At 34.1% G+C, this 27,218-nt stretch overlaps 2 protein-coding genes across 6 annotated transcripts in view; one reads left to right on the forward strand and one right to left on the reverse strand.

Annotated features, from left to right (window-relative positions):
- Positions 1-1,008: 1,008 nt before the first annotated feature.
- LOC149801895 (RIIa domain-containing protein 1-like) lies at positions 1,009-17,854 on the reverse strand. The gene is made up of 4 exons (XM_089956277.1): positions 17,697-17,854; positions 10,297-10,373; positions 6,036-6,082; positions 1,009-4,016 (listed from the first exon to the last, which is right to left on the reverse strand). The coding sequence occupies exons 1-4, from the start codon at positions 17,823-17,825 to the stop codon at positions 3,919-3,921; spliced, it is 351 nt and encodes a 116-aa protein (XP_089812403.1). The 5' UTR covers positions 17,826-17,854; the 3' UTR covers positions 1,009-3,918.
- A 1,094-nt stretch (positions 17,855-18,948) lies between these two features.
- LOC149801896 (uncharacterized) overlaps positions 18,949-27,218 on the forward strand; it is a 51,102-nt gene continuing 42,832 nt past the window's right edge. For 2 of the 5 annotated variants that reach the window (XM_089956283.1, XM_089956282.1), the window contains exon 1: positions 18,949-19,108. The gene's annotated coding sequence lies outside the window, so the exon portion shown is untranslated. Of the gene's footprint in view, positions 19,109-25,340; positions 25,679-27,218 lie in introns of those variants that run through there. The other 3 variants (XM_089956279.1, XM_089956280.1, XM_089956281.1) reach the window with 3 other exon arrangements.

Below are 27,218 nucleotides of genomic sequence, written 5' to 3' on the forward strand. Positions count from 1 at the left end.
GGGCGATGACTGTTGAAGTCGCCAATATTGATGGCTGGGTGTTCAAGATTTGGAATCATATTGTTGTCCCAGTGGGCACTGGGTGGTTTGTAGACATTATCAATCTTGTGCCCTCCAACCTGGACCACGTCACAGAATCTAGTAGAGGAAACTGGAGAGGCATCAGTAATATCACAGCATGCATACATAGCATGACCAAATTTGGAGTCAGGTGTTGATGAAATATGGTCAAAGCCTTCAATGGTGTATTGTCCTGCTACCTGACAAAAATATGTCAACATTATGATGGTGGGCTATAGTGCTGATGATGGTTCATTTGGTTGCTGAGAGACCCTTGACGTTAAGTTTTAAAACTCCTACACTAGAGGACATTTATGCAGATTTCTCATCCCCTTCACCAGAGTCAACGTATACAAAGATTCCATCTTCCCATCAGGGAGACAACACTAGTTACACTGATGCTTTCAGAGCATGGGTTGGCATAAAGATCACTAAGTTCCAGACCTGGGATGTTTTTAACCTGTTTTTAGCTGCACTTGGACCTGCCACCACATGTACATAGTTGACACAGTGTGCAAGTATGTTTCAGAGGAACCCAGTACATTACTGGAAGAAGAAGAAGATTATATTATTGTGATTCAACAAAGAACTGTTGGCACATCATTGCAGTTCAGTTCATTCATGGGTACATTAGCACAACAGAAACTACTGTCCACTACAGGCACCTGAACACCTTCAACATTGGAAATTATTTGGAATACCTTTAAAGTTTATTCAAAACTTTAGCCATTAGGACTTGTGTTAGTAATTCTAGCATTATTTGAGATTTAATTCAGAATACCATAAGTTCTTTTCACACTGAAAAAAAAATGTAATGCAGATCAGGCAGAAAAAGGATGTAGCAGAGAGTACAGTCTGAGACACGTTTACTACTAACAACCTTTAATCATAATATATATATATATATATAAATATTTCAAGACATTCATATAGAAAGGGAAGCGTAAGTAAAGAATGCATAACTTTAATTTACTAAATTTAATAGATACACTCAGTGCAATAGAAGCTTGAACAGTCTACTGATAACATTAGTACTGATGTGGGACTTCATGTAGTACTTAAATTTCCCATGACATCGCATTCTTCATATTGGCATAAAACTGTCAATCAACTTGCTGACTTGCAACATTATTTTGCCATCCATGGAAATTCAAAACTGGTAAATACACTTTGACTTTTTGACTAATCACCGCATTTCCCAGTCAAGTTGTCGCCTGCCAGGTATGGTGAATAGACTGGGCATGACAATATCAAGCTTGGGTAGGTATGGGAAATTTAAGTTCAATGAATGCAACATCATACATTGATAGTTTCATTAATGGACCATTAAGATTTTTATGACCAAGTGTATATATGATAAAAAGTAACAAATATTTTGGGGGATTTTTATTTTTCTATTATATGAAGAACATAATAACTGCTTTTAATAAAAACCCAGAGCATGCCTGTATTATATTTCCTATCAACTAAGTGAAAAGCTGAATAAAGGTAAAAAAGAAAATTATTGAATTGGAGAATGATATCTTTAGCAATTTCATATTTTCTGAAATATAAGCAACATTTTTATCATTATAATTATATTGTATGAACAGATTACAAAATGCAGATTTTTTTGGAATAAAGTATCATTAACTTTAACTGAGATTATGATTAGTAATAAACTTTTTAAATACAAAAATCCCCTTTTTTGCTCTCAACAGCTTGCTAATAAGGTTGAAATTCTGTAACGAGCTCGGCTTACATTCATAAAAGGTGACAGCCATAACCTAAAATTAGATTTACATATAATACAATTTGACCGATTTAAAAAAAACACAGAACAAATAGATACGATGAAACGAAAATGCCGGTAATGATCATAAAAGGATTTCATAAGAAAAATCATCACAATATCCTAATTTCAATGCAGAAGATTCAAACTAAATTAATTTTACTTTCATAAATTCTACAAGAACAATACAACAACTGGATTCTGTGAAAATACACAATTACATTAATGGTACGTTACAATATATTGTAGAGCTAAGGGCTGTTCCATTTAAACCTACATGGTGCTCAGGGAAGGCAGTTTTTTTTAAATATATGCCAGGGTACTTGGATTTCACAGAGTTCATATTAAAATGATTTAAAAAAATTAAATTGCATCTATGCGTGAGTACCCCACTTTAAAACTGCCTTCCCTGGGTCCCATGTATTTTTTTATGGAACAACCCTAAAAAAGTCCATGACATTATTTCTTTAACCAAACAAAGAAACCAAAATTACAAGGAAAACATTTTTTACATAAAGGTTGCTTACTTCTGAAATAACTTTAAATGGATTTTGATAGTTTAGCTTACATTTGCAGATCGGTAAAAATAAACTGGTGACCACATGCTGTTTCTGTTTGGTTACATGTAAAACTGCTGACTACATACTGTGTTCTACCATGTACTTCTGTGTGCTCTATTTGCATGATTATGTGTAAAACTGGTGACTACACGCCATGTTTGTGTGGCTGCATGCAAATCTTGTGACTATATGCCATGTTTCCTCATGTGCTGTTCTATGTAGTTACATGGTAACCACATGCTGTTCTGTGTGGCCACAAGACTATCCTGTTCATTGTGTGGTTCCATATAAAACTAGTGACAACATGCTGTGTTTCTGTGTGATTAAATGGTAACCACATCTCTGTGTGTGGTTACATGGTGTCCAAATGCAGTGTTTGTATGGCAACTGGTGACTACATGCTGTGTTTCAGTGGTTAGATGGTAAGTAACCTCATAAGTTTGTGTGGTTTCATGTTAAGCTGTGATCGCATGCTGTTTTTGTAATTACATGGGTAAGCACATGTTGTTTCTATGTGGTTACATGTAAAACTGGTAACCACATGCTGTGCTTCTGTGTGGTTCCTAGTGTGACCACATCCTGTGTTTCTATGTGGTTACATGTAACACTATTATTTCACTTTTATTCATTAGGTACTTTAGTTGATGGTAAAACATCCAATGTGAGTGTTTATTTTCAATAATTTATATTCATTTTTTATATTTTAGTAATAAGCATAGGCGATACAATCTATTCACAAAGACATAAGTTGGAAAAGCTTGCCATGGTAGGGTTACAATATGTGTCTGATAGACTACAAGAAAAATCATCATGATGGATCACATGCAAGTTGGATAAACTGATAAGCAATGGGGTGTTCAGGTTGTAACACATGTGCTATGACATGTTCTTGGGACAACCCCTACAGTCAGAATTGGGACAACCTGTACAGTCAGAATTTGATCTCCAAACTGGCTTCCATTTTTGTGCCATAATCCAAGAAAAATCTTCATACAACCAAAACCTTTTGCAGAACGGAATTATTCTTAGTATGGATACAATTTAAAATAGCAGTCATTATATTGCAAACTTCTAAAATTGATGGTTGGTACAAATGATCTACAAACTGGATTTTTTTTCAACAGAAACAGATAAAAATGCCAATATATAGTCTCCTGTTGAGCAGGTTTCTTTGGATTTAGTGGTCACTACACACCATGAACTCAGAGACCAAATGGATAACAATTGATCTATGAAGACATTAGGAGATACTCCACCTTATGAAAACAATATAACATCCTTCCTCACATGAAGACTTTCCCCATTAGAAATATTGCCTCAAATTTAAGTGGCAATAAAAATGTAATTATTTAAAAAAACCACAAAAGTATACACCCCTGAAAATAAATGAATTTGCAAAATAATCCAAGATTTCGTAAAATGTCCCCATTTAAATACAAAAAAGTTTGTCCCTTTTGATGCTACATGGGGTAATGTTTTATAAACCAAAATGAAGACTAAGCTGAAAATGGACTAGTCTTTGTCGTGTTATATCTTCTGTAGGATGCGGTTCTGTTTCATGTGAGTTTGTCTGTCCTCCAACTGTCTCTCAACAACCTTTGGCAATTCCGAGTCGGTGAAATACTCTGTAAAAGAAAATGCAACATACACAAGCTTACTTCAAAGTACTGGTTTTACCTCTCAAGTCTCTTTCAGATAATAAAACTGCAAGAAAATTAGCTCTGCACACCTTGTGAGACATGATCATAATAATGTTCCACAAGGTATAGACCAGGGGTCTCAAACACGTGGCCCATGGGCCACATGCAGCCCACCAAGCAGTATCCTGTGGCCCACAAAATGATTTGCATCATAAGGTGTTATGAGAGATAAAAAAGGTTGGACCATCGAAAATGCCCTCATGCGGTGGTTTGAGTTTGAGACTCCTGGTATAGATTAATACAGTGGTACCTCGGGTTACGAACGCCTCAGGTCACGAACAATTCAGGTTACGAACAACAACTTCGAAAAATTTTTGTCTCGGGTAACAAACAGTGCCTCGGGTTATGAATGAAGGCGAGAGAGAGAGAGAGCAAGGTTTAACATTGGAGACAAACGATCGTGTACAGTACAAACGAAGGCCACGCAGTACTAACATCGCTTAGCGCTAGCCTAGTAGCCTAGTTTTGCACACGTGCACAGCCTCGCTTTCATTGGCCTTACTACACAGCAGTAAAAGATTTCTTAGCAGTGGCACTGTGTTCAGTTTATCTCTTTCATTATTTTCCTTGTTAACCCCATCAATTATGAGTTCGAAGAACGGTAGTGGTACAGAAAGATTTCCAGTTGGCTGCCAAGAAACAGCGACAAGAAACTCCTGAAACTAATGATTCAGAATAGCAAACAAAGTGACAAATTTCCCATGATCGTTTTCTTGGTAAGAAAGATGGACTAAATCTTTCTTTATTTTACATTTAATTTATTTGGTTGTTTTCTTTCTCTTTATTTAATACGTGAAGTACACGTATTCTTTGCGTTTTGTCACGTAAACGACCGGATGTTAATAAAAAAGAATGATTCTTTCATCTTGAAATGGATTGTCTCTATTTCATTGATTTCAATGTTTCGGGTTATGAACGTTTCGGGTTACGAAACGAGTTCTGGAACGAATTAAGTTCGTAACCCGAGGTACCACTGTACTATACTGAGTATACTCGATTACAAGTCAAGTCCTAATGCAAACTGCACAGACAGAGATTTGTCATCATCATCAGTGTTTAATCAAGCAGATCAATTTAGAAAAGAACCCACACAATTACTAAAGGTAATGAATATCCCTGCATAGCACAAATCACAGTAGTAATGTCTGAATAAAAAGAGGCATTGACCTTATTACAAGTATGTTAAAATTTATTGAAAAGATTTACCTAGATATTATTAAAATTAAACAGTGTAATGAACTGAATATCAACAAAGCTCAAGCCAGCTCTGATATTACTGAGCAGAGTCAAATAAATGGGTTTCTTTTACTTTGGCACAAACATTTTTAAGCAGGGGCAAATAACTCTTTTAAATGTGGATGAAATTTTTTTGTATTACTAAGCACATTTGATCTCAAATTTTTCTAAATTTATTGATCAGAAATGACAAGCAGCTAGTATGCTATATATATACAGCAAAAACCATATGTACATTAACAAATGTTAGCAACTGGTCATGGACAGTAAACCTGATTCACATAGGAGTCATAGAGTATACCACCTTACAGTGAGACTGTTTTATAATGAAGTATATGATACTTATAATTTTACTCAGCACTGAATGAATTGGGATCAATCACAATACTTGTCATAGAAACAGGAACCATGTTGTAATGAATGGTCTTACACAGCCTTATGGGAGTGCTATAGGTTGTGTTGGCAAGATAATAACTCAAGTTAGATCATTGGATCCAAAACTTAAATGTAAAACAAAAAAAAACAGCTTGCATGAAATTCTGTTTTACAATAATAATTTGTGCCTGCATGAGAGTAAAGAAGCTTGACTCTTTACATGACTGAACCAAATTTCAAGAAAAGCCTTATATGAGTTCTCAGAACCATTCTGGTGTCTGAGATGTGCAGATGAGTGGAATAAATGCATACATCTGAAGGAGTTTAAATTACCTGCAGCAAAGTCTCGTATATTTTCTGGTCTTCTTCTTAATACGTCTCTGAAATTATATATGAGGAATGAGAAACCACAGCAAATTTCATATTAATTTTAGTAACTGCAATAAATAAATAAATTATGCACTAGAAGAATGTACACTCAGCTGGGGTTTTCCCCCTTATTTATGCCTATGATTCTTTCTATAAAATTGCAACTTTGCCTTTAGTTATTGATGTGCATTGATCTGAAAAGCAAACAAATTATCCTTTGGTTTCACTTCTACCATATGTTAATAAATGGTAGATTGTTTTGAATATGTACTTTAACATAGTAAAATGGTCACTGCTACTTCATGTATATGCTACTTATTATGAAAACACATGCAAAGTTGGGTATTTTGATTCACAATGTCACCATGAGGGAGACTGTTAGCTGATCCAAAACTGTGTGAGGTTTCTCAACACTTAAATATGTCCTCAAACTGATATTTGTCCTCACTTAGCTATGACTTCACACAGAGATTTGTCCTCAGCCTGTCAGATATGTGCTCACAGAGATTTGTCCTCAGACTGTTAGATATGTGCTTACACTGAGATTTGTCCTCAGACTGTTTATTATGTCATCACACAGATTTGTCCTCAGACTGTTAGATATGTGCTTACACTGAGATTTGTCCTCAGACTGTTTATTATGTCATCACACAGATTTGTCCTCAGACTGTTAGATATGTGCTTACACTGAGATTTGTCCTCAGACTGTTTATTATGTCATCACACAGATTTGTCCTCAGACTGTTAGATATGTGTTTACACTGAGATTTGTCCTCAGACTGTTTATTATGTCATCACACAGATTTGTCCTCAGACTGTCAGATATGTGCTCACAGAGATTTGTCCTCAGACTGTTAGATATGTGCTTACACTGAGATTTGTCCTCAGACTGTTTATTATGTCATCACACTGATTTGTCCTCAGACTGTTAGATATGTGCTCACACAGAGATCTGTCCTCAGACTGTTAGATATTGTGCTCACATATATTTGTCCTTACTTAGATATGTCCTCACACTGTGACATATCACAGGCATAGATAATTGCACTTGTTTTTCCTTGACAGGTGAGAAATTTGCAAGATATATTAGTGAAAGAAAATCTCTCTGCAATCACATATAAACAGAATTTGTCTTTACATAGCCATGTTTTGTCTAGCCCTCCACACAGAATTCACACAAAGTAGTGATGAGTCCCAGCTGCTGGAACTACATGGGATTACCTATAATCCCATAAACAAAATTCAACTTGCATTAGATTAATTCAATTAACTATTCTGATAATGACAGCATATTTTCTCTTACCTTAAATATAACAGTAATAGTGTATACTGTCCGGTATCACAGAGAACTTTTTGGTATAGGTCATATCCTGGTGAGGAGAGGTCACTGCTCTAAACATTTTGAGTTAGTCATGGGCTTCCTTTACAACATGAAACTAATATAAACTCACATATAAGAAGGATCAAAATGCATGGACCCAGATCTGCTGGCACATTATGCACTGGCAGGTCTGAGTCTATGCTGCCTGTTAGGATTAATCAGTAAAACAAACAACATAGACCATTATGCAATAGCAGATTAGGGTTTATGTTATTTGAAAATGGACTCAACTTTTAAACAAGTATATACATACTTAAGATTATCTAAATCATAGATACATTAAACAAATGATCAAAATGAAGATTATCCTTGTTCATACACCTGTGCATTAGCAGCTGTTTATATTTTACTTCATTCTCTAACAGTCACTAATATGCAATTATTTATTCCCTTTTGAGTGTGTTTTTTGTATATTCTATACTGGATATTGTATTTTTTTAAGCTAACCTTTGCATATTTGTACACTGTTTATATGTTATTTTTGTGTTCTTTTCTTTTCTTTGTCATATATGTACATGAATTTCTCACTATAACAGAAATAAAGTTTCAAAGACAGAATGACTAATTTTGTATTATCAACTGAATTGGTTCTAGCAATTCCTCACAAACTGCATTTGCAGTAATCACATAGAAAGAGATATATCAAGGGCTAAACAGTGGATTCATCCATGAAGTTTTTGCCCTTATCTAAGTTTTTATGGTAGAATGCATTTTGATGATCTGAATTTGTATACTAGGGGAGGTAATGCAAGTGAAATTGGTTTCTAAGACTAAGATTAAGAATTGTCTACCCCATTGTACAAAGAATAAGCTATATGATAAATTCAAGCATATTTCTTATTTTGATAATTTGTATGATCATCTTTTTGTACAAATCTCGATGAAGAGATGAAGATGATAAAATGTACAAAATCTGAATGTTTCATCAAATTTTAAACTTCATTTAACTGTCTGCTTTCACCAACTCTGTTTGTTGGAAGTTAATTATTACAATTAATCCCAATAACAACAAATATGACTATTACAAAATGTTGGTTTTTACAAGATAACTCATCCATGCTAGCCAGGATTCTGGTATGTTAACTACTGGTTAATGTAACAGAATCATGGTTAGCAAAGATGCAAGATAACTACTCACAAATATTCCTGTCCAAGATTCCTTTATGTCACCCATTGTTTATATTGTGCTACAACAATTGCTACATTAAAATACAAAGATCATTTTGTTTAGCCTTCACACTAACACTGTTTAACCTACCAAAATGGTTATAAAACTGTGCCCATTATCCCTGTATTTTACTGTATTCCAGGCTACAACATATAGTGTTCCCCCTCTTATATCATCACCCTCTCTGTAACAGGAAAGTAGTCTTTTCAAAGGGGGACTATATTCATGAGAGGTATATGTGTTTGTATGTAGTAGGAAAGCTACATGTAACTTCAAAACATTTAATATCTTCATTAAAGGAATCTTTCATTATTAAAAGGTTCTTTTTATCCATTATAAATTTTGTTTCTGTAAGTAGGTAGGAATTCTACTCAGCTCCTTCAAATGTCTTTCTATCTTTCCTTCATCCTGTCTAAGGTTAGTAACCATTGTCCTTTAACATGTTTTAAGTACAGATATTCCATCTTAATAATATAATAGCCTATATTAAATACAATGCTTTGAAATATATATTGCAAAGTAAAACTTTTCACCATCTCTGTGGCACTGACCAAAATGTATTTGTTTAATTGCTAATCCTCTCACTGATAATATCACAGGCCTTTCTATCACAATGTATTTGTCTTATTTCTAATCCTCTCACCGATAATATCACAGGCCTTCTATCACAATGTATTTGTCTTATTGCTAATCCTCTCACTGATAATATCACAGCCTTTCTATAACAATGTGTTTGTCTTATTGCTAATCCTCTCACTGATAATATCACAGGCCTTTCTAGTATAACAATGTGTTTGTCTTATTGCTAATCCTCTCACTGATAATATCATGGGCCTTTCTATAACAATGTGTTTGTCTTATTGCTAATCCTCTCGCTGATAATATCACAGGCCTTTCTATAACAATGTGTTTGTCTTATTGCTAATCCTCTCACTGATAATATCACAGGCCTTTCTATAACAATGTGTTTGTCTTATTGCTAATCCTCTCACTGATAATATCATGGGCCTTTCTATAACAATGTGTTTGTCTTATTGCTAATCCTCTCACTGATAATATCACAGGCCTTTCTATAACAATGTGTTTGTCTTATTGCTAATCCTCTAACTGATAATATCATTGACCTTTCTATAACAATGTGTTTGTCTTATTGCTAATCCTCTAACTGATAATATCATGGGCCTTTCTATAACAATGTGTTTGTCTTATTGCTAATCCTCTCACTGATAATATCACAGGCCTTTCTATAACAATGTGTTTGTCTTATTGCTAATCCTCTCACTGATAATATCACAGGCCTTTCTATAACAATGTGTTTGTCTTATTGCTAACTCTCTAACTGATAATATCACATACCTTTGTACCAATGAAACTATGCTTCAAATGTAATACATTTATCACCATATTGGAATATTACCTGAATCACATGACTGTGCCATATATACAGATGTTACATTGTTCACACTGGTTACTGGGAAAGGCTCTACATTATACAAATATAGTCACTGGAATAAATGCCAGAATTCCAGTGAAATATACAAAATTGTAATATTAATGCACTACATTTAAGTTACAAGGGTTTTTATGCAAGCAACTGAGTCCTCTTGGTGTGCAACCAATTGAGCTGATATATTATTTATTTTTAAAATATACAGTAGATAAATATAATAATTTACCCTAGGAATCCTGCAAGAAGACATTCAACTTCTGGATGTTCTCTCAAGTACCGCTCATTGGCCATTCGTGTCTGTATCTGAAATTTCAGTTTTAAGGATTATAGATACAGCATGTCCTCGATATAGTGTCCTTCATTATAACAAGGTACAGTGGAAAAGTCATATATTCCATTTTGTTATGCTGTAGTCAAATTACAGTGTCCTTCATTATAACAAGGTAGGGTGGGTACAGTCACAGATCCCATTTTATTATGTTGTAGTCAAATTAGAGTGTCATTCATTAAATGGCGGTATACTCCATGGCTCCCATTAACATTATAACGAGGGAATGTTATATAGATAGGGTATATTTTACACTATACAAAATGAAAGTGCATGTTCTGCCATGTGGTGTAGCCACAAATATTTTCTCTTTTGTTTTAAAATTTTAAAAACTATATATAGATTTAATTTTCACCCTGCATCTTTCTTGTGTTCTTATTTCATAACGGTGTAGCATTGAGCTATAATAACATAACGCAGTTCTTTGTTTGGAAAATGTTGAATTAGGGAGCTTCATAAAAAAAATTCAACTTTGTAGGAGATTATGGGCAGATGAACAAAATATGGCTTGAAACAAGCAGTACTGGTAATCTGAAAGTCCAAAACTAGTAAATTTCCTGTTGGATATGTAATTTTAGTCATTTTAAAATTTTCAACAGTCCAATGGCAAGTAAAGTTTCAGCTGTTGATAATCAGTGTTTGTGGGAAGGACTAGTGTAGACAAAAACCAGTTATGACGATGTAACCTGTAACTTCAGAGTGGAAACCGTGACATGAACTAACACAAATTGAAAAAAAAATGGCTTTCATTTTACTATTTTGTACAATGTCCTTTGTATATTGTACAATGGACAACAACAGTACAACAAATAGTGCTTGATATGCCCATCTTATGACCTAATTTCCAACTAATAACCTTGACATTTAAGCAATGTACTTGCTTATTATATGATACGGTGTAGACCTGGGTAACATTTTATCAAAACAACATGTAAGGGGTTAAAAACCAATTGGCCACTAAGTAACATTATCCTTTGCGACCTTGATCTTGAAACTTAAAACAAGTACGACTACAAATACATAAGATCATGATTAATAACAGGCTAAAGTTTCTTTCACATATTTTCATTTGTTCAGATGTTATACCTGTACATGTATAGCGGTCACTGATTCCTATTTTCTCCTTCGTGACATTGACCTTGAGCATGGTGGTGGTATACAACACACTTTCTGCTAAAGATATATACCTATGCAGAGTTTCATTAAGATATCTTCTGCGGTTAAAAATTTCTACTGCATACAAGGATACAAGTCAAATAATTGAGTTTTGCCTTCGACCATGCAGCAGGGTTATATCTGTGACATGTAACACATTGTCTCATGAAGATATAAACCTAGGCAAAAGTTTCATTAAAAAACTTCAATGTTTTCCACCAGACAAGGGTATAGTATTATGAATTACATTTTCCGTTTGCCATGATACTGACCTTCAGGTGTCCTCTAAATAGCTTTCAATGTACTTAGACTCTACACTGCACAATTTTTTTTAGTGCAAATGTACCATATTTACATGAATGGAACTTTCATTAATTTATTCTCCAACATCATTAATCACAAAGGATGTATTTCATCTTAAAAGAAGCTACAAAAAGATTCGGATGCTGGAGATTGTGCGTGAATTAAAGTTTAGTTTTTAATTACTTTCCTTGAATGAAATAAGTCTTCTAACTGTGACTGTAAAAGTAAACACCAGTCTAAATCAAAGAGATTTTGATTTAGTGTGCATATAAAATACTGTAGAAACATTAAATAATATAGAAATATAGAAATGAAGAATAGAAATAAAGAAATATAGAAATGAAAAATAGAAAAAAAGAAATATAGAAATGAAGAATCTCATTAAGTTTATTATTATAAAAACATTCTTTTTTTATATCAAAAAGCCTACTATTACAAAATGATTTTCATACCATGTGATAGATTACAAAAGCTCTTATATGTCGTCCATATGTCTACAAATGACAGTGCAAGATATCTATCACACTTGGGAAATTGGTGGTGTAGCACTTGTTCATTTACTTTTTCAATGCAGTGTGGTGCCACTGCACTTTATTATATCTTTTGACCTTGAAACTTTGAACTCAAGGCTATGTTTATAATTTTGCAAACAAATTTCTATGAAATTTGAGTTTGGTTTGTATATGACCCATGTGATAGGTCTATTTATCTTCATGCAGAAAAGCATTCATGTATGCACCCTCATTCCTTCTGTCAAATATATAAAGTCTTCTTTCTTATGACCTTGTGCATGAAACTGACTCCCTGTGGAAATTATTATACTTTCTGACCTAAATCTTTACAAGTTAAGTTTTGGTGACTCCACCATTATTAAATCTTGCAAGCATTTCCTGGAGAAAATTTTAACCTACTGGTACCAGTAAACACTCAGTAAATACCTTAAAAAAATGACATTCTCAATATGTTGCACATGAACATCTGTGATTTATAATCAGCTTGATAACTGAGCGGATGAAAACCCAATGACAGAAATGTCATTATTTCTGCTTAGTCATTATAAGCTGACAAGTTTGTCTTCCTCATAAATATGGTAATATATTGTACATTGGACTTTTATTTGCTTGATGGTTAAAATGGTAAAAGAATGAGACCTTTTATTCTGCAAACATGTTCAGAATGTCATTTTATTCAAGTAAGTAGTAATTAGTTTTCAAACGGTTGCTATATTTTCTACAAAACTGAAAGAAAGAAAGATGAATCATGGTGGGGTGACCAAAATGTTGCAAGGTTTGTAAGCTAAATTATCATGGAAATTACTTCATAAAACAGTTTTTATCTCTAAATCTTCAGCTAACATTTAAGTTTTTTCTATCAATAATTTATACTCTTTAATCGTCATGTCATAAATGTTATCTCCTCACTAATATGCATTTAATACTAGAAGAGGGTGTTGCACAATAAATAGAGCATGGAGTTTCCTTGGTGCTAATATCAACAGAGCAGCCAGTTGTTATTCACACCCAGTGCATTTTCAGCCTACTGTCATAAATTTTGAATATGTTCTTTACATATACTGAAAGAATTTAAATAGTCTTCTTATTTAATACCAGAATATCATTGTAGAAATACATTAAAAATATTGTTTCCTTTTTCTGTCCGATATTTTCTTTTGGATTGCCCACCGTATCAGTTCAGTTGGTAACTATTTCCATTTTCAACCTTGCTTCTTTGTGTGCCATAATAGGACATTCCGCTTTATTTGGAAACATAAACAGATCATAGTAAATAATGGTATGCATTGAATTTAACATATTGTGGAATATCCAAATATGGCATAGCAGAGACTCATTTGAAAAAATATTACCACATAAATCTTATGTGATCTGTCATGGTGGAAAAATTGTAGTTAGTGTAAACATAGAGCTACGAGTCTATGCTTTTAAAATAAGTAACAAAAAAGAGTGAAGACAACAAAATTTGTAAAATATAACAAATCATTTATTTCCCTAGAATACAAAGTGAAAAATGAGAAAAATGAACTTAACGGTTTTACAAATTAAATCCAAAAATAATCCAAGAATTAATAAACACAAGTCCTTTCAATGAAAAGTTCTAAGTGAATCACATGTGAGGTGACATGATTTGAATTTTTAACGTAGCTTTAACAATTTTTCAGTCATATCGCTACGATGTCTGCAGTGTGGCAGTTTATAGTGATGTCTAGCACTGGGACATCATGCCGCAGACATGTAACATGATGTCCCACCCAGTCACATTATTCTGACACCAGGCCAACCAGTCCTAACACTAACCTCTTAATGCTGAGTGCCAAGCAAGGCAGCTGTTAGTACCATTTTTGTAAGTCTTTGGTTTGACTCGGTTGGGGATTGAACCCACTACCTCCCACATCCGAGGCAGACGTTCTAACCACTAGGCCACCGGAGCAGTGAAAAGTGAATCACAGTTCAAATCCCAATGAAAATCTAAAATGGAAGGCAATGGCATCAGCAATAGTCAGTGTTGTACTGATGTGTCAACAGACTCTTGTTGAACCACACAAAGTATTATTCCAGTTTTTGAATTCCATATAAATTCCAGTGAATGTCATTGTCCAAGAATTATCAGAGCATTTTAGTATTTCCAGGGAAAACAATCAATTGAATTCAACAATTTGAAGAAAAATAAAATTCAGCCCAAACTGGTCACAACTTAATACAACTTAACGTGTCAGATGTTACAGCACAACTGATAGAATTCTTATCAAAACATCAGTTATAAGACTAAAATGCAAAACAGATTTCTGGATGGGGGTCAAGAGTTCATCTTTCTAGAAAAAATAGAAGTTTGTTTATGAATTGATATTTGCTTCACGTCATATAGTCCAGGTATGACCTTGATTCAACTTAATGATTCTTACTCTGATAAGAATTTTTAAAAAACAGTTGTTTACAAAAACTGTCACTGACTTTGAAGGTCAGCAACTAAATACAATGTTTCAAATATTAGTTGTTTACTTTGAAAATAAAATTAATATCTTTTTTTAAAATCAATTTTTGACAATGTCAAATCCAATAAACAATGTTACATTACAATAGCACGTAATGTCATTAAAAAAATTAAATCTAACAAACAAACAATTAAATCAAATATACATAACAATACTACACGTAATATAATTTACCTGATATAGGCTTGATAACTATACCATCAGCCAAATAGCCTGAAAAAAAATGAACTCTACTTAGGTAGTAGATTTTAGCTTCAGTCATCTTTTTGTCCTTGACAATAGTTTTCTTTGTTCCATTGTAAGATGAAGGATCAGATCATAGCAAAGAGTTTTATCAATTTCTCATACTGCCACACAAATCCATTTTTCCTTGTGCCACCAGTGTTAAACCTTGATCAACCCCAGGTAAAATTTTCCCATCTAAAACTAGCACTGTCTGGTTAAATTTTCATAAATTCACATCTCTTGATCATTAATAGAAAACTGAGCAACAGAAAATGTCTGCCACAAGACTTGGGTCAGGTACAATACCATACAATAGTACATGTAATTACCTGTGGTTTTTTGTCTCCTTTATTCCAAATACTTCATTTTCCAATCAAGAGAAAGATTATGTTTTTACCAGTATGTTAGCTTCCTATGATATCATAGGTTCTTTGGTATCATGGTATTTGAAATTTTTGGCAGTTTTCTGCAGTGCCCACCTATTGTATGTTTATCTTATATATGCTAGATGATCATAATTTACTCTTTATGCATCACCAGTTTTATTTTTCGGAAAATGTCAGAACTGCTGGCAAGTTCATTATTATAAAAATGTACCCATGAATTTCACTTTCTTCAAAACGTGTTCTCAAATAAAATCTATATGTTCTTAAAATCAATATCACTGTAATGAATCAGTTAACCATTTTGTCATCTGATAATGTTGAATGATATTTTGCAAGAATCAGATCACATATTTGATTTCCATATTTTTCAAGAAGCAAGAGATCAAATCTATAGTAGCAAATAAGTCAAAATATGAAGGATGTTAATGTTGTCGTTTTATATTGGCTTAAGCAATTGACAGGTGTTGACTTAAAGACTTTGTTGTACATGATTTATTACTTTTAGCTGTAATACCTGGTTTTGTTCAAACAGTCTGTGGTCGACATGTACTTTCATGATTATGTTGGTGTGATCATTCTCAATGACAATCCTCATGTCAGCCCCATCTCACCCCAATCACCTGTGGTAACATATGCATTTTTTTATTTTTTTCAGATAAGTTTCTATTCTTGGAAGGTACAGGTGCAAAAATAACAGCCACTGAAGTAGCATCCAATTTAAAATTGATTTACAATTTGTGCAGCATATACATCATGTTCCTAACATCAGGAGAAATATATGCCATTGTAAAAAAAAAAAAATATTACCAAGATATCAAAGTAATGCAACTTGCATAACCAAGAATCTACATGACATCTGTTTATCAATTGTTCCCCACAGCCATCTGATTTAAGCTGGAAATTAAATGTATGTTACTACATAGCAAAGAAGACCATATATATATATATATATCCACCAAGATTTTGACAGAAAATTATACAATGCTGTCAGGCATTTCTGCCCACTTAAGGTTTCCGTCTGCAATATTGAAGCAAAATGCATATTTAATTCAACAGATTGATGAAAATCAAACACAGCAATGTTTACCATCTGAAAAGAGGCAATTGTCACCAGAATATCTTGTTCAAAATCGTATTACTTTTGGACACAGGGGATACCACCTTCGTGTTTTCCTGACTCGCGATGAAAAGATGTAATATTTATTAATCAGGCAATAGAAATGAAATGCATTACTTTGGACTGTTTCTGTCAGCACTTCAGTCAAGTAATTAGGTCAGGTTTATAGCTAGTTTTACAAAATTCATTGTAATAATGCCAATAAATGGCAATATATATTAAGCAAAGAAAACCAATCTTGTAAAAAAGTTAGTAAAGTTCAACATTTTATAAAAAACATAATCTATTATGTGAAAGAGACACAACAATGAATAAGATAAAATGTGTTTACAACGTCTTGCAAATGGGAAAAACTACCAAAGAATTTAGAAACAGATTATACGCGGGTGAATTTCTTGAGACTTTATATTGTAGCGGCAAGTTGACACATTGGTAGCAGACAATTTTGTGGGATGACTTCTAACAAAAATGGAAACTTGGATTAAAATGCAGTATTGTTTGAAGGTATACATTTATATCATTTATATAATGTATTTATTTGTGTGATTCTAAAAGATACATAGTAAATCGAATTTTTTGGGTTACCGGTTCAAGAAGGTCATGCTGTGGGTCTTCATGTTGACATTTTGAAATCACATTTTCATATGCATTTCGAGTCGAAATGCCGGATATTTTTGTACACTTTATGAATATCACTTTTCTTAATTAAATAGCGATCGTTCTTTCTTGATGAAAAATGGATTTTTGACCCGAAATAACACGTGATCCAATGTTTACAGAAATGACGTATCGTTGCGCAGAATTGCCCGACGAGCAGAATTGGCCGACATGGTTGTATACTTAAGTAATCTCCATGAACGTTTTTAGCCTTTTGAAGAGATGACCTTCGATAATACTTTTAAAATGCTATTTACATGTATAATAAGCTCAGTACTGCAAAATATGGTTTTTATTTTGATGATGGCATATAGGATGAAGCCGAACGAAAGAACACACTTGTAAAATCGCTCAAGTACTGTACAGTAGCGAAGAGAACTTTTCTATGACAGAGAAGTGGAGTAGGAGGAAGGGAAGAAAGAGACAAATCAGTGAGCTCTTCAAGTACCTTAAATTTGTTCAGTTTTTCTTGCTGTTCTTGGCTTAAAGCTCCTAGGTTTTTTTCACCCCCTAAATCGTATGATTCCATGCCATGGGGATGATTGTGTTGTGGTTGTTGATGTTCAGGGTCGGCCATTTTGCTACAAATAGAATAAAAATAAAAACGCTTTGAGAGGAATCAGTGCTTGAAATTAAGCGCCTAGTCTATAGCGATTTGTAACCTTGGTAATGTAATGGAATAGTAGCCTAGATTGGTTCCCTTTGATAGTAAAACATATAAATAAATGTGGGAAGAAGCTACATAGGGACGGAAACCAGGCTAATAGTAGCCCCGATATGTATTAAATGACAGTTATTTTTTGTGTGCATACTGTATAGAAAATCATAATCCAAACAAATATGAAAATAACAACCTTATTCTCTCTTTAAGATCAGTATGTATGGTATTTTTTTTTTACGAATCCAGAATAGGTTTAAAATCTTTATGATAAACTTCGCTCTGGTTCTTGAAAGCATATAACAGCACGATAATTTTATGCCTCGACACATTTACTGTTATTGACTTATACAATTGCTGCTATAGTGAATTGTGAATTGTGAGATGTTAGCTAGCCAATTTAGACTATTGCTGATTAATGTAGGAATGCCTTCTTCAAAAATATAAATTCGTTATGCATGATTTTTCTTTCTTTTTCTGTTGAAAGGAGAATCGGGAAAGTATAAATGCGCACTTCATCTTGTGCATGCATGAAGAAAACAAAGAGAAAAACAAAAAACAAAGGACAAATCAGCGTTATAAAGCCAATCATTCTCTAATGTCTAGAACCATTGCGCTTACGACACATTGTGTCAGATGCTTATTACCGATACCGTTTTATACCGTAATTTGTCATGATCAGTAATTTAGATAGATAGATAGATAGATAGATAGGAAATAAGAGTCCGCCAAACGAGAGAGAGAGAGAGAGAGAGAGAGAGTTTATCCACATGTACACTTTGTGGTCACGATTCGCATGGAAAGGGATCACTGCTATAAATTACGATAAGTAGTAGTGCAGCCACGTGGCCTTATTAGTATTCGATATTTGACTTTTCAAAATCAATAGTGACTTCCCTGCTCGCGATCAAGCACAATGTTTGCACGTAGCTTTACCACAATTTATCAATCAGACGTGCCAATCAATAGATCGATGATCGGCTTGAATTTCACTCCAGGCACACAGCATAATGTATTGAAGCGCTGTTCTTGAAAAGAGTTGGGAAATCGATAGTTTTTTGCTTTTTTATCTTGACAAAGTCCTGTTAGATAAATCGATTCGACCTGCGTACCCAATCGATAGAGATTGTAGGTTCAAATATTATAAAGGATACGCAATTCTACGAGAAGTAATTATAATGCTTTTTTCTACTTCATGCAAGGTAAGTTGCCTACATTTTCATACCAGATTATAGTTTAAGTTTGTCTTACACCATGATTTTTGCTTGTGCACCTGTATAAATACTGTGATACTGTACATTTACGGTACAGTAAATTAGCAGCTTGTACCTGTTTCAAAGTTTTCTCGTCAACAGTCTTCGCATATTTAGCAAATGAAAGACATCTCTCTCTCTCTCTCTCTCTCTCTCTCTCAGTATACTGAAAGTGATCTATTCATGTATTTATGTCTATTGAAAAATAATTCTACAGCGTAAAGTGGTCGCATACCATTCATTTATATGATTTCAACGTAGGTAGGCTATTTGACTGGCAGATATTTGTACAAATTTATGACCGATCTAATTATTTTTCCAGTCGTAGCACTTGGATTTGCAAACAAACACAGCTGGATGAGGAATTTAAAAAGAAATTGCTTTTGTAGATCGTGATATTCGATTTACATTCTGTAGCCATTTACTTAAATTGTGTAACTAACATACAATCACCGCCCATTATCAAATAATTTAAAACTAAATCAAATCAGAATTCTATTGATAATCCTGTTTTCCATTGCTTCTTTCTCCAGATTAGTCCAAATATATCGTTTAGGTCTTTGGTAGACCGATTAAAGGTTAGTCCAAAATTTGTCGGTGAACGAACGATCTAAATCACTACTTGCTCATACAGGTACTATCTAACATCAAAGAAATAATTTAGAAAACATTGACATGGAAAGACGTCATGACTGTAATTGTATATTTGTTTGGAATTTTCGAATCGATGTACTTGTAAGCAAACCAATAAATGAAACAACTCTGTTTCAACAAAAGCGATAAGTTGGGTGCTGTGAAATTATGGAAATTTAGAATATCTAGCCCACATTTACAGCTGATATAAAACAGTTTTATTGCGCAATATAATTTTTATGTGACAGTTTTATATAATTTTTAAAAAACGATGTTTTATGGATCCACCTAATGTTCTTTAATCTCCAACCCAGGCAATTTTCAAACTTTCCTCGAAATGGTTGCAGCAATAATCATGCAAAACGATTTCTTGTTTTGTTCTTGTATTTCATCAAGGTTTGCAAAAAAGTAACAGTGTAACGGGAGGGGGTACAAAGTATACTTGTCGCGACAGGGAATCAAACTAAGTGTGTCTGTCTCACAGTCAGGTGCACATACCACTCGACTAAAGTGTGCGGACTAGCAAAACTACTTAGCAAGTGACCTCAGATTCCGAGACCGCGACACTCCCGCTTTCCTCACCTTGCAGTTCGTCCCCGAATGTCACACAGATTCGGCACCACGAGTGACGGAAACCCATTCTCATCCGTGTCACCAGATAACAAGAGTTGGATGCTCCCCCAAATGTAACGGAAGGGGATACAAAGTGAGTTTGTCGCGAAGTGGAATCAAATCACTGTGTCACAATCAGGTGCACATAACACTAGACTAAATGGTCCGGACTAATTGGACTGGGTTGTGAGTGGCCTCATACACTAAAATCGCTACTACAGCAGATTGAAGTCTTGCTATTGTTAAAATATGGACATGCTTCGTCAAAAGTAATAAGAAACGCTTATTACACCTCTAATTCAGGCTGACCAATCCAATTTGTAAAGGTGAATGTTAAGTTGCCTCACCCGATCCATACTGACCAAAGTACAAATGGTTAGTGAAGGAGCGGTCTTGTTTAACATCGCCATCTGGGGAGCTTCGCAGTTTTGTTATACAGTGGTGAAAATTATGTAACCACTCTGCAATAAGCAAAGTCATACAAGTAAGTTTCCTTCGCAGTTGATTTAAGAAAACCGATGTGTTTAGTCATGTAATAAAAGGACTCATTTGATATCGAATGTATAGAAACTGGTGAATAACGTTGATTCAATGGGCCAGTGAATCCTTTCTCGTTATTTATTTATTTATTTATTTATTTATTTATTAAAGAAACGACAAATATCGTTGTTGGAGGATATGCATAATTTGTTGAAACTTTAACAATATCGTTACCAGTTTCCCTGTATCAAACATGGCCTTAGGCGCCCATTTTCCTTTGATCAAATGTGGTTCTATCGTTACCTGTTTTGAACACTTGATAAAATGTGGTCCTAACTTTACCAGTTTCTCTTTAGCAGAGATGGTCTTCACTTACCACCTTATCAGTTAACTCCAAATACAGTGGCCGACCAATAAGATCGCTAGTAAAAATGCAAGACAGAACTTATTTACGGTCACGTGACACTGGTAGTCTCGTTCAACCAGAATCGACGGATCTACCCCCTACAGGGAGGTAATTGTCTGTTTAAGTGATTGTTGCCAATAGGTGTCGCTCATTTTTCTTGCTTTTATTCCTCTATGGGAAAACTGCACCATCTATTCCGTTAGTTTCATATGCTATATTTCGTGCACATGCAAGAAATTTAAACATATTTTAATTTGCATTTGAGAATGTACTGGTGCAGAAGGGGGCTGTGTGCGCCCTTAAATGTACCGCACTCGGTAAGTTAGTACCACATTTAGACAATTTAAAATATTTGCGTTTAGAAACGAAAACCTGTATTATCTATACATACATATTTTCAACAAATCAGCGACTTTACCAGAATTTTGCTAGGCCACATTTGTGGCGTTACAATCGTTTGATCTGTACTAGACTCGTGTGTGGTGAAGATTTCATGGCCACAAGCGTCAGGTCCGGTTGAATGCGAATATCGCGTTGGAAGTTTGTCGAACAGTCGGGCTAATGTCAGCAACAATGTCGAGTACTACTATATAACATTTTCGCATTCAAATGTCATATCGTCGGCAGTTTTCATGAAATTTTCAATATTCACAAATAATGAAATCTTATTCACATAGTGTAAGTCTCAACATAACATAATCTGGTTTTATATGATGTGCGGTATATCGGTTGGTTCTTGTAAAGTTGATAAAAAGGAAATAATGATTAACGGAACACGAATTATGTTCTCACGAGCAGGTGAGCTGAAAATTATGTCGTAAACGTGTTCTTTAAATTGTGCAATTTGCATAGCAGAAACACGTACTTTGTACAGTAGGGGAATAACTCAGATGAAGTAATTAGTGATTGCCATATGTTGAATTAGAGGTTTTTACCTACTGAGTGACAGATCAAGATAATGCAGTACAGAAAGTATGACTGTTAACATCGATATTATATTTCTATTAAGTTTAATCGTCTAAACTTAGTATCAGTCATAATAGTAACACCTTAGTATCAGTCATAATAGTAACACCTTAGTATCAGTCATAATAGTAAGACCTTAGTGTCAGTCGTAATAGTAACACCTTAGTATCAGTCATAATAGTAACACTTTAGTATCAGTCATGATATTATCACCTTAGTATCTGTCATACTAGTAACACCTTAGTATCAGTCATAATAGTAACACTTTAGTATCAGTCATACTATTAACACCTTAGTATCAGTCATAATAGTAACACCTTAGTATCAGTCATAATATTAACACCTTAGTATCAATCATAATAGTAACAACTTAGTATCAGTCAGTCATAATAGTAACACCTTAGTATCAGTCATTATAGTAACACCATTGCAATATGCAAGTAATATAACAATGGTAGCTATATTTGTTGCACACTATATAGTCAGTAATGTGCTGCTATGCCGGTAAACCCTGAAAACGGATGTACCACGGAAATTTCATTTAAACTAAGATTAGATATGCAATTTCTTCGTCTTAAAAAAAAAAAGAAGAGAAAAGATGATGAAATGCCCATATCGACCAAAATCTTTCTGAGATTCTCTCCATGCCCCGTTCACACCTCATTTACATGCAAAACACATTCTCGATACTTTGCATAATGTATTACATAAGCTAACAAAAACCAATCCTTCAGAATTTTTAAGTAAAATCAAAGCAATTGTTTCAGACATGTTTTGGCTGAAAGGTACTATGTATTTCCAATATTTTAATCCAGGCTGTGCAACTATTTTCCGCATTTTAACGCACTATAACTAACGTCATAGAACTACTAACACCAGGCTTTTGCTGATAGCTTTTACATATGCCACAGGTAATCAGATAGGAAGATGATATAAAAGGCTGATTGACATATTGGAAAGTCTGTGGCAAACTATTGTGTATCTGTCTGGTCCAAGTTAAAATCCTTCAGCTTATTTCAATGGATTTGCAGTGCTTTTGTAAATATTTGCAACAATGCTGCGAATATTCGAAAAAAAAATTGTGTGAATATACTGAGTATTTGCAATACCTTGAGAATAAAAAATACAAATATCTTTTCGAATATTCGAAATACCGTAGCATATATTTGCAAAACATTTGCGACGTCTATAATATTGCGAATATTTTCAAAACCATGGCGTATACTTCCAAAAGAGAATCCAGTGCTGCCATTTTAATTAGTAAATAGTATGTTTGCAATATTTTACATGGTCAGCCGTACATTTTAGGTTTGCAGATTTGCATTTATGTATGTATGTACTTAAAAGTGTCTTCGTCTTGTTTGTCTGTTTATATGGATGGATAAATATTTGCAAAGATTTTTGCAAAGATATGGCGAATTTTCGCTAAGTTAGTATGTATGTTTGGAAAGATATTGCTTACATTTACAATATTATTGCGTATATCCCCAGGGGCGGATTAAGGCTCACTGGTGCCCTAAGCACTGACAAATCTTGGTGCCCCCCTCCTTTCCACGTACACCTGGGAAGATAACCCTAGGGTGCACCATGATCAAGAAACAGAACATTATGATCAATTTGCACTAGTTTTATCAATTTTTTGTACAAATCTTCATTCGTGTTTTTTTCTTTTCACCCTTTTCTCAACTTTGTGGTGCCCCCTTTGGCCCTGGTGCCCTAAGCACGTGCTTAGTCTGTTTAATGGTTAATACGCCCCTGTATATCCCTAACTAAATTGCAATTATTAGCAATATGTTTGAAAATATTTTTAATATTATTGCGTATATTCCAATCTAGTATGCTGATACTGCAAAGGTATTCCGTATGTTGGTAAATTATTGCTCATTTTCGCAAACATATTGTGGTTAATTACAAAAACTACATTGTAAGTATTCTCCATTTTCCTTCTAATCATGCAGGTTGGCCTTAATGGGATTCGTAAAATTTTACCTTAATGGTGTTAATCTTTTTTTCTCTACGTATTTACAACATTGATGTGCAGTAGAAATAATACGCAAACATTGTGCGGTAACTAGTTATGTGTGGCAACTGGTACAGCCCCTCTATAGATGTAGTCTTTGGAATTCGTTCACTTGGGTTGGTGTTATTGTTGTGTATTTCCAACACCGATCGAAATACGGTGATTTTTTTTACAGAATTAAACAGACTGCACAGTATCTTATTTGTAGATAAACCATCCGAATGAATAAAAATGTTTGTAAAACAGTTAATTGCTTGTCCTTGTGTCTGTCTGTTTGCTTGGATGACTAAATGTCGTATGGATAAATATTACGTACAGTGATGAACGATAGAATTTATATTTTTTTTTTTTACAAATAGGACAGTGGAGGGCACAGTTTGGCTAAGTATGCAAAAGTCTCTAATACCTATGGTAAATAATATAGATTTTTTTTTTAACTCGTAGGTTGGAAATGTTATGATTACCAGTTACATTATAATTACATAGCATAAATATTTCTAAATTTTCTCTAAACGGGACTAAAGATAGAGTACAATCTTCCATCTATTCTGTTAATTATACATAAAGGTCATTTTGTCCTCAATATCAAACACCTGTGATATCTTTATAATATAGTCAGGATGGAGGAGTAGATTAAATGTAGCACGATCGTTCGACCTTGGTTTGTATAAAGATTTTTTCTTTTTTTATGAACTCTTAGTTAAGTATCGTACATTTTAGAATTGTTTACACAATGGACACTTCACTTTGTCAATTTGTGTAAAATTAGTATTTGTTTAGATATTCAAACTTAAACCTTAGAATACACATAGTAGAATAAATTTGTAAAATAAGTTAGGTTGTGTTTCTTCTATCAAGCTAGCTTAATAGACCGCCATTGAAGCGATAACTTGTGTATTGTCTCAGGGAACAACCACGAACAAAATCAACCTATTTGAAACTATTATAAGTGATATTTGAGAAGGCAGACTTCATCAATTGCTTGTCGGTAGCATTGACGTGTTTAATTCCAGATCAATGGGTTGTTTTAATACAAATTGAAAGTGCTCTTCAAGACGTCCGGAATAGAAGACGCAGAAGGTACGTATTAAACAGTACACTGCTGTACCGCTACTGCGTTCACTGCCATGTGCTCTATGGAATAATTCACAAGTAGTGTGTATCTAACTCACGCGCTGAAAATTATTCCAGAGGGTTAGAGCGTCTCTGAGTTTCAAAATTCGACAAACATGCATGTATCGGACATTGATGGGATATTTTTAATGTGAACTGAAAGTTCTTCTTTAGTCAGAATCACTACAGTTTCTCCACTGCTTTTACGTGATGACGAGTCCATAACGACACGCTACGTTTAATACTACGATCCATACTTCCACAGGAAAGTCTATCAAGGTGTTTACAGGTATGTGACCACTAGCGTTACACCATTTCCAGCACCACAACCAGTAGTAGTAAAACAAATAACCTCCACCACCACCACCAGAACAATATCAACAAAACACCAATAACAACAAATACTAGGTTTTCCATTGCAGATGCCGAATCCTTTTATTATATATCTTCCCAACCACCAACATACGCATTCCAGAAATGAAGATATTGCGTTACCTATCTTTTAAAATATATTTTATATCTAAAGTACAATATTTTGCGGACGAGTACATTAACACGAGAGTATGCTGTTTTATTTAATGAAATTACGGGTAAAATCGGTTATACTTCAAAAATACACATATCACGTGGGAATACGTTATATAAAGCCTTTCATTGTACACAAGATTACGGTTTAGTACCTTCTTCAGATGTTATCGGGGTAGACATTTGTCGACGGATCCAATTCCAGTATGGTCCGTTCCAGACGGAATCCGCCACATCTGGAACAATACGAACACCACGATTGATCGTGATCATAGCATTTCGATATTTGAAACAGACACATACCACAATAACAATAAAAAATTGTTACGCCATTACCAAAGCGCAAAACCTATCACCGTCTTCCGCAACCATATGCCATGTCTATTCAAAAGTCGTTTATTTGAATGACTGACGATGTAACTTCAGACATTCCAAATGAAACAATTCACGAACGTATGAATGTGCACGTACGTATTATTAGTCAGTTCAGTGTTTGTTGGTTTGTTTGTTCCATATTAAACATTTTCAGTATTTTCAGACGCATTTATTCATTAATAATATGAAATTTTGAAATTTTACACAAACAGTAACCTTTGTAAAGTAAACCATCTCAGTTTTAGAAAATGTATCAAGGTGCTTCACAAAGAACTCTTATCAAATGTGGTTGAAATGGGAGGAGAACAGTAAAGCAGAGCACTACGGAAAATATTGCTTAGATTTCACCAGGACAAAAAATAGGCATACGTGGCATGATGGTGGGGTAGGGTACGGATGTTGTATAACCTTTACCTGCACTTAAATATCATTAAAACTCTGGACATCGATTCGTAACATTGACTTACAATGTATAATTCTTGGTCTTTTATTCGATTTTACCTTTATCTCATTTTCAGTTTTATTTAGAGGGTAGAGGATTGGTGGTTATTAAACTAATTGATAAAGATCTACGTTTAACTACCAATTTTTGAAGTAACGAAAGAAACCTGTCTTTCAAAATACAAATACCTACTCTTGTCATCGGTCAATAGACCTTTTCAGTCAAAATTTGACTGTTTTTTTATGAATCTACATACGCATTAAAGAAAGGTGACAACATAATTGATCAAATTCCTTTGATTAAATAACAGGTTGAAAAGCCCCATGTTCAAGATCAAGAACGCTAAAACAGGATTATGAGATTTGTTTTCATTCGCATATATTTTAGTACTATATAAAATATATATTGCCGTCTATAGTCGTTTATAAGTCAAATGCAACTGCCAATAACATGGACTCTGAGCTGTCGTCGCATAATGCGTGGACTG

The sequence above is a fragment of the Sinohyriopsis cumingii genome, chromosome 4, assembly GCF_028554795.1.
Source record: "Sinohyriopsis cumingii isolate HCF-2022 chromosome 4, ASM2855479v2, whole genome shotgun sequence".
Taxonomy (NCBI): Eukaryota; Metazoa; Mollusca; class Bivalvia; order Unionida; family Unionidae; genus Sinohyriopsis; species Sinohyriopsis cumingii.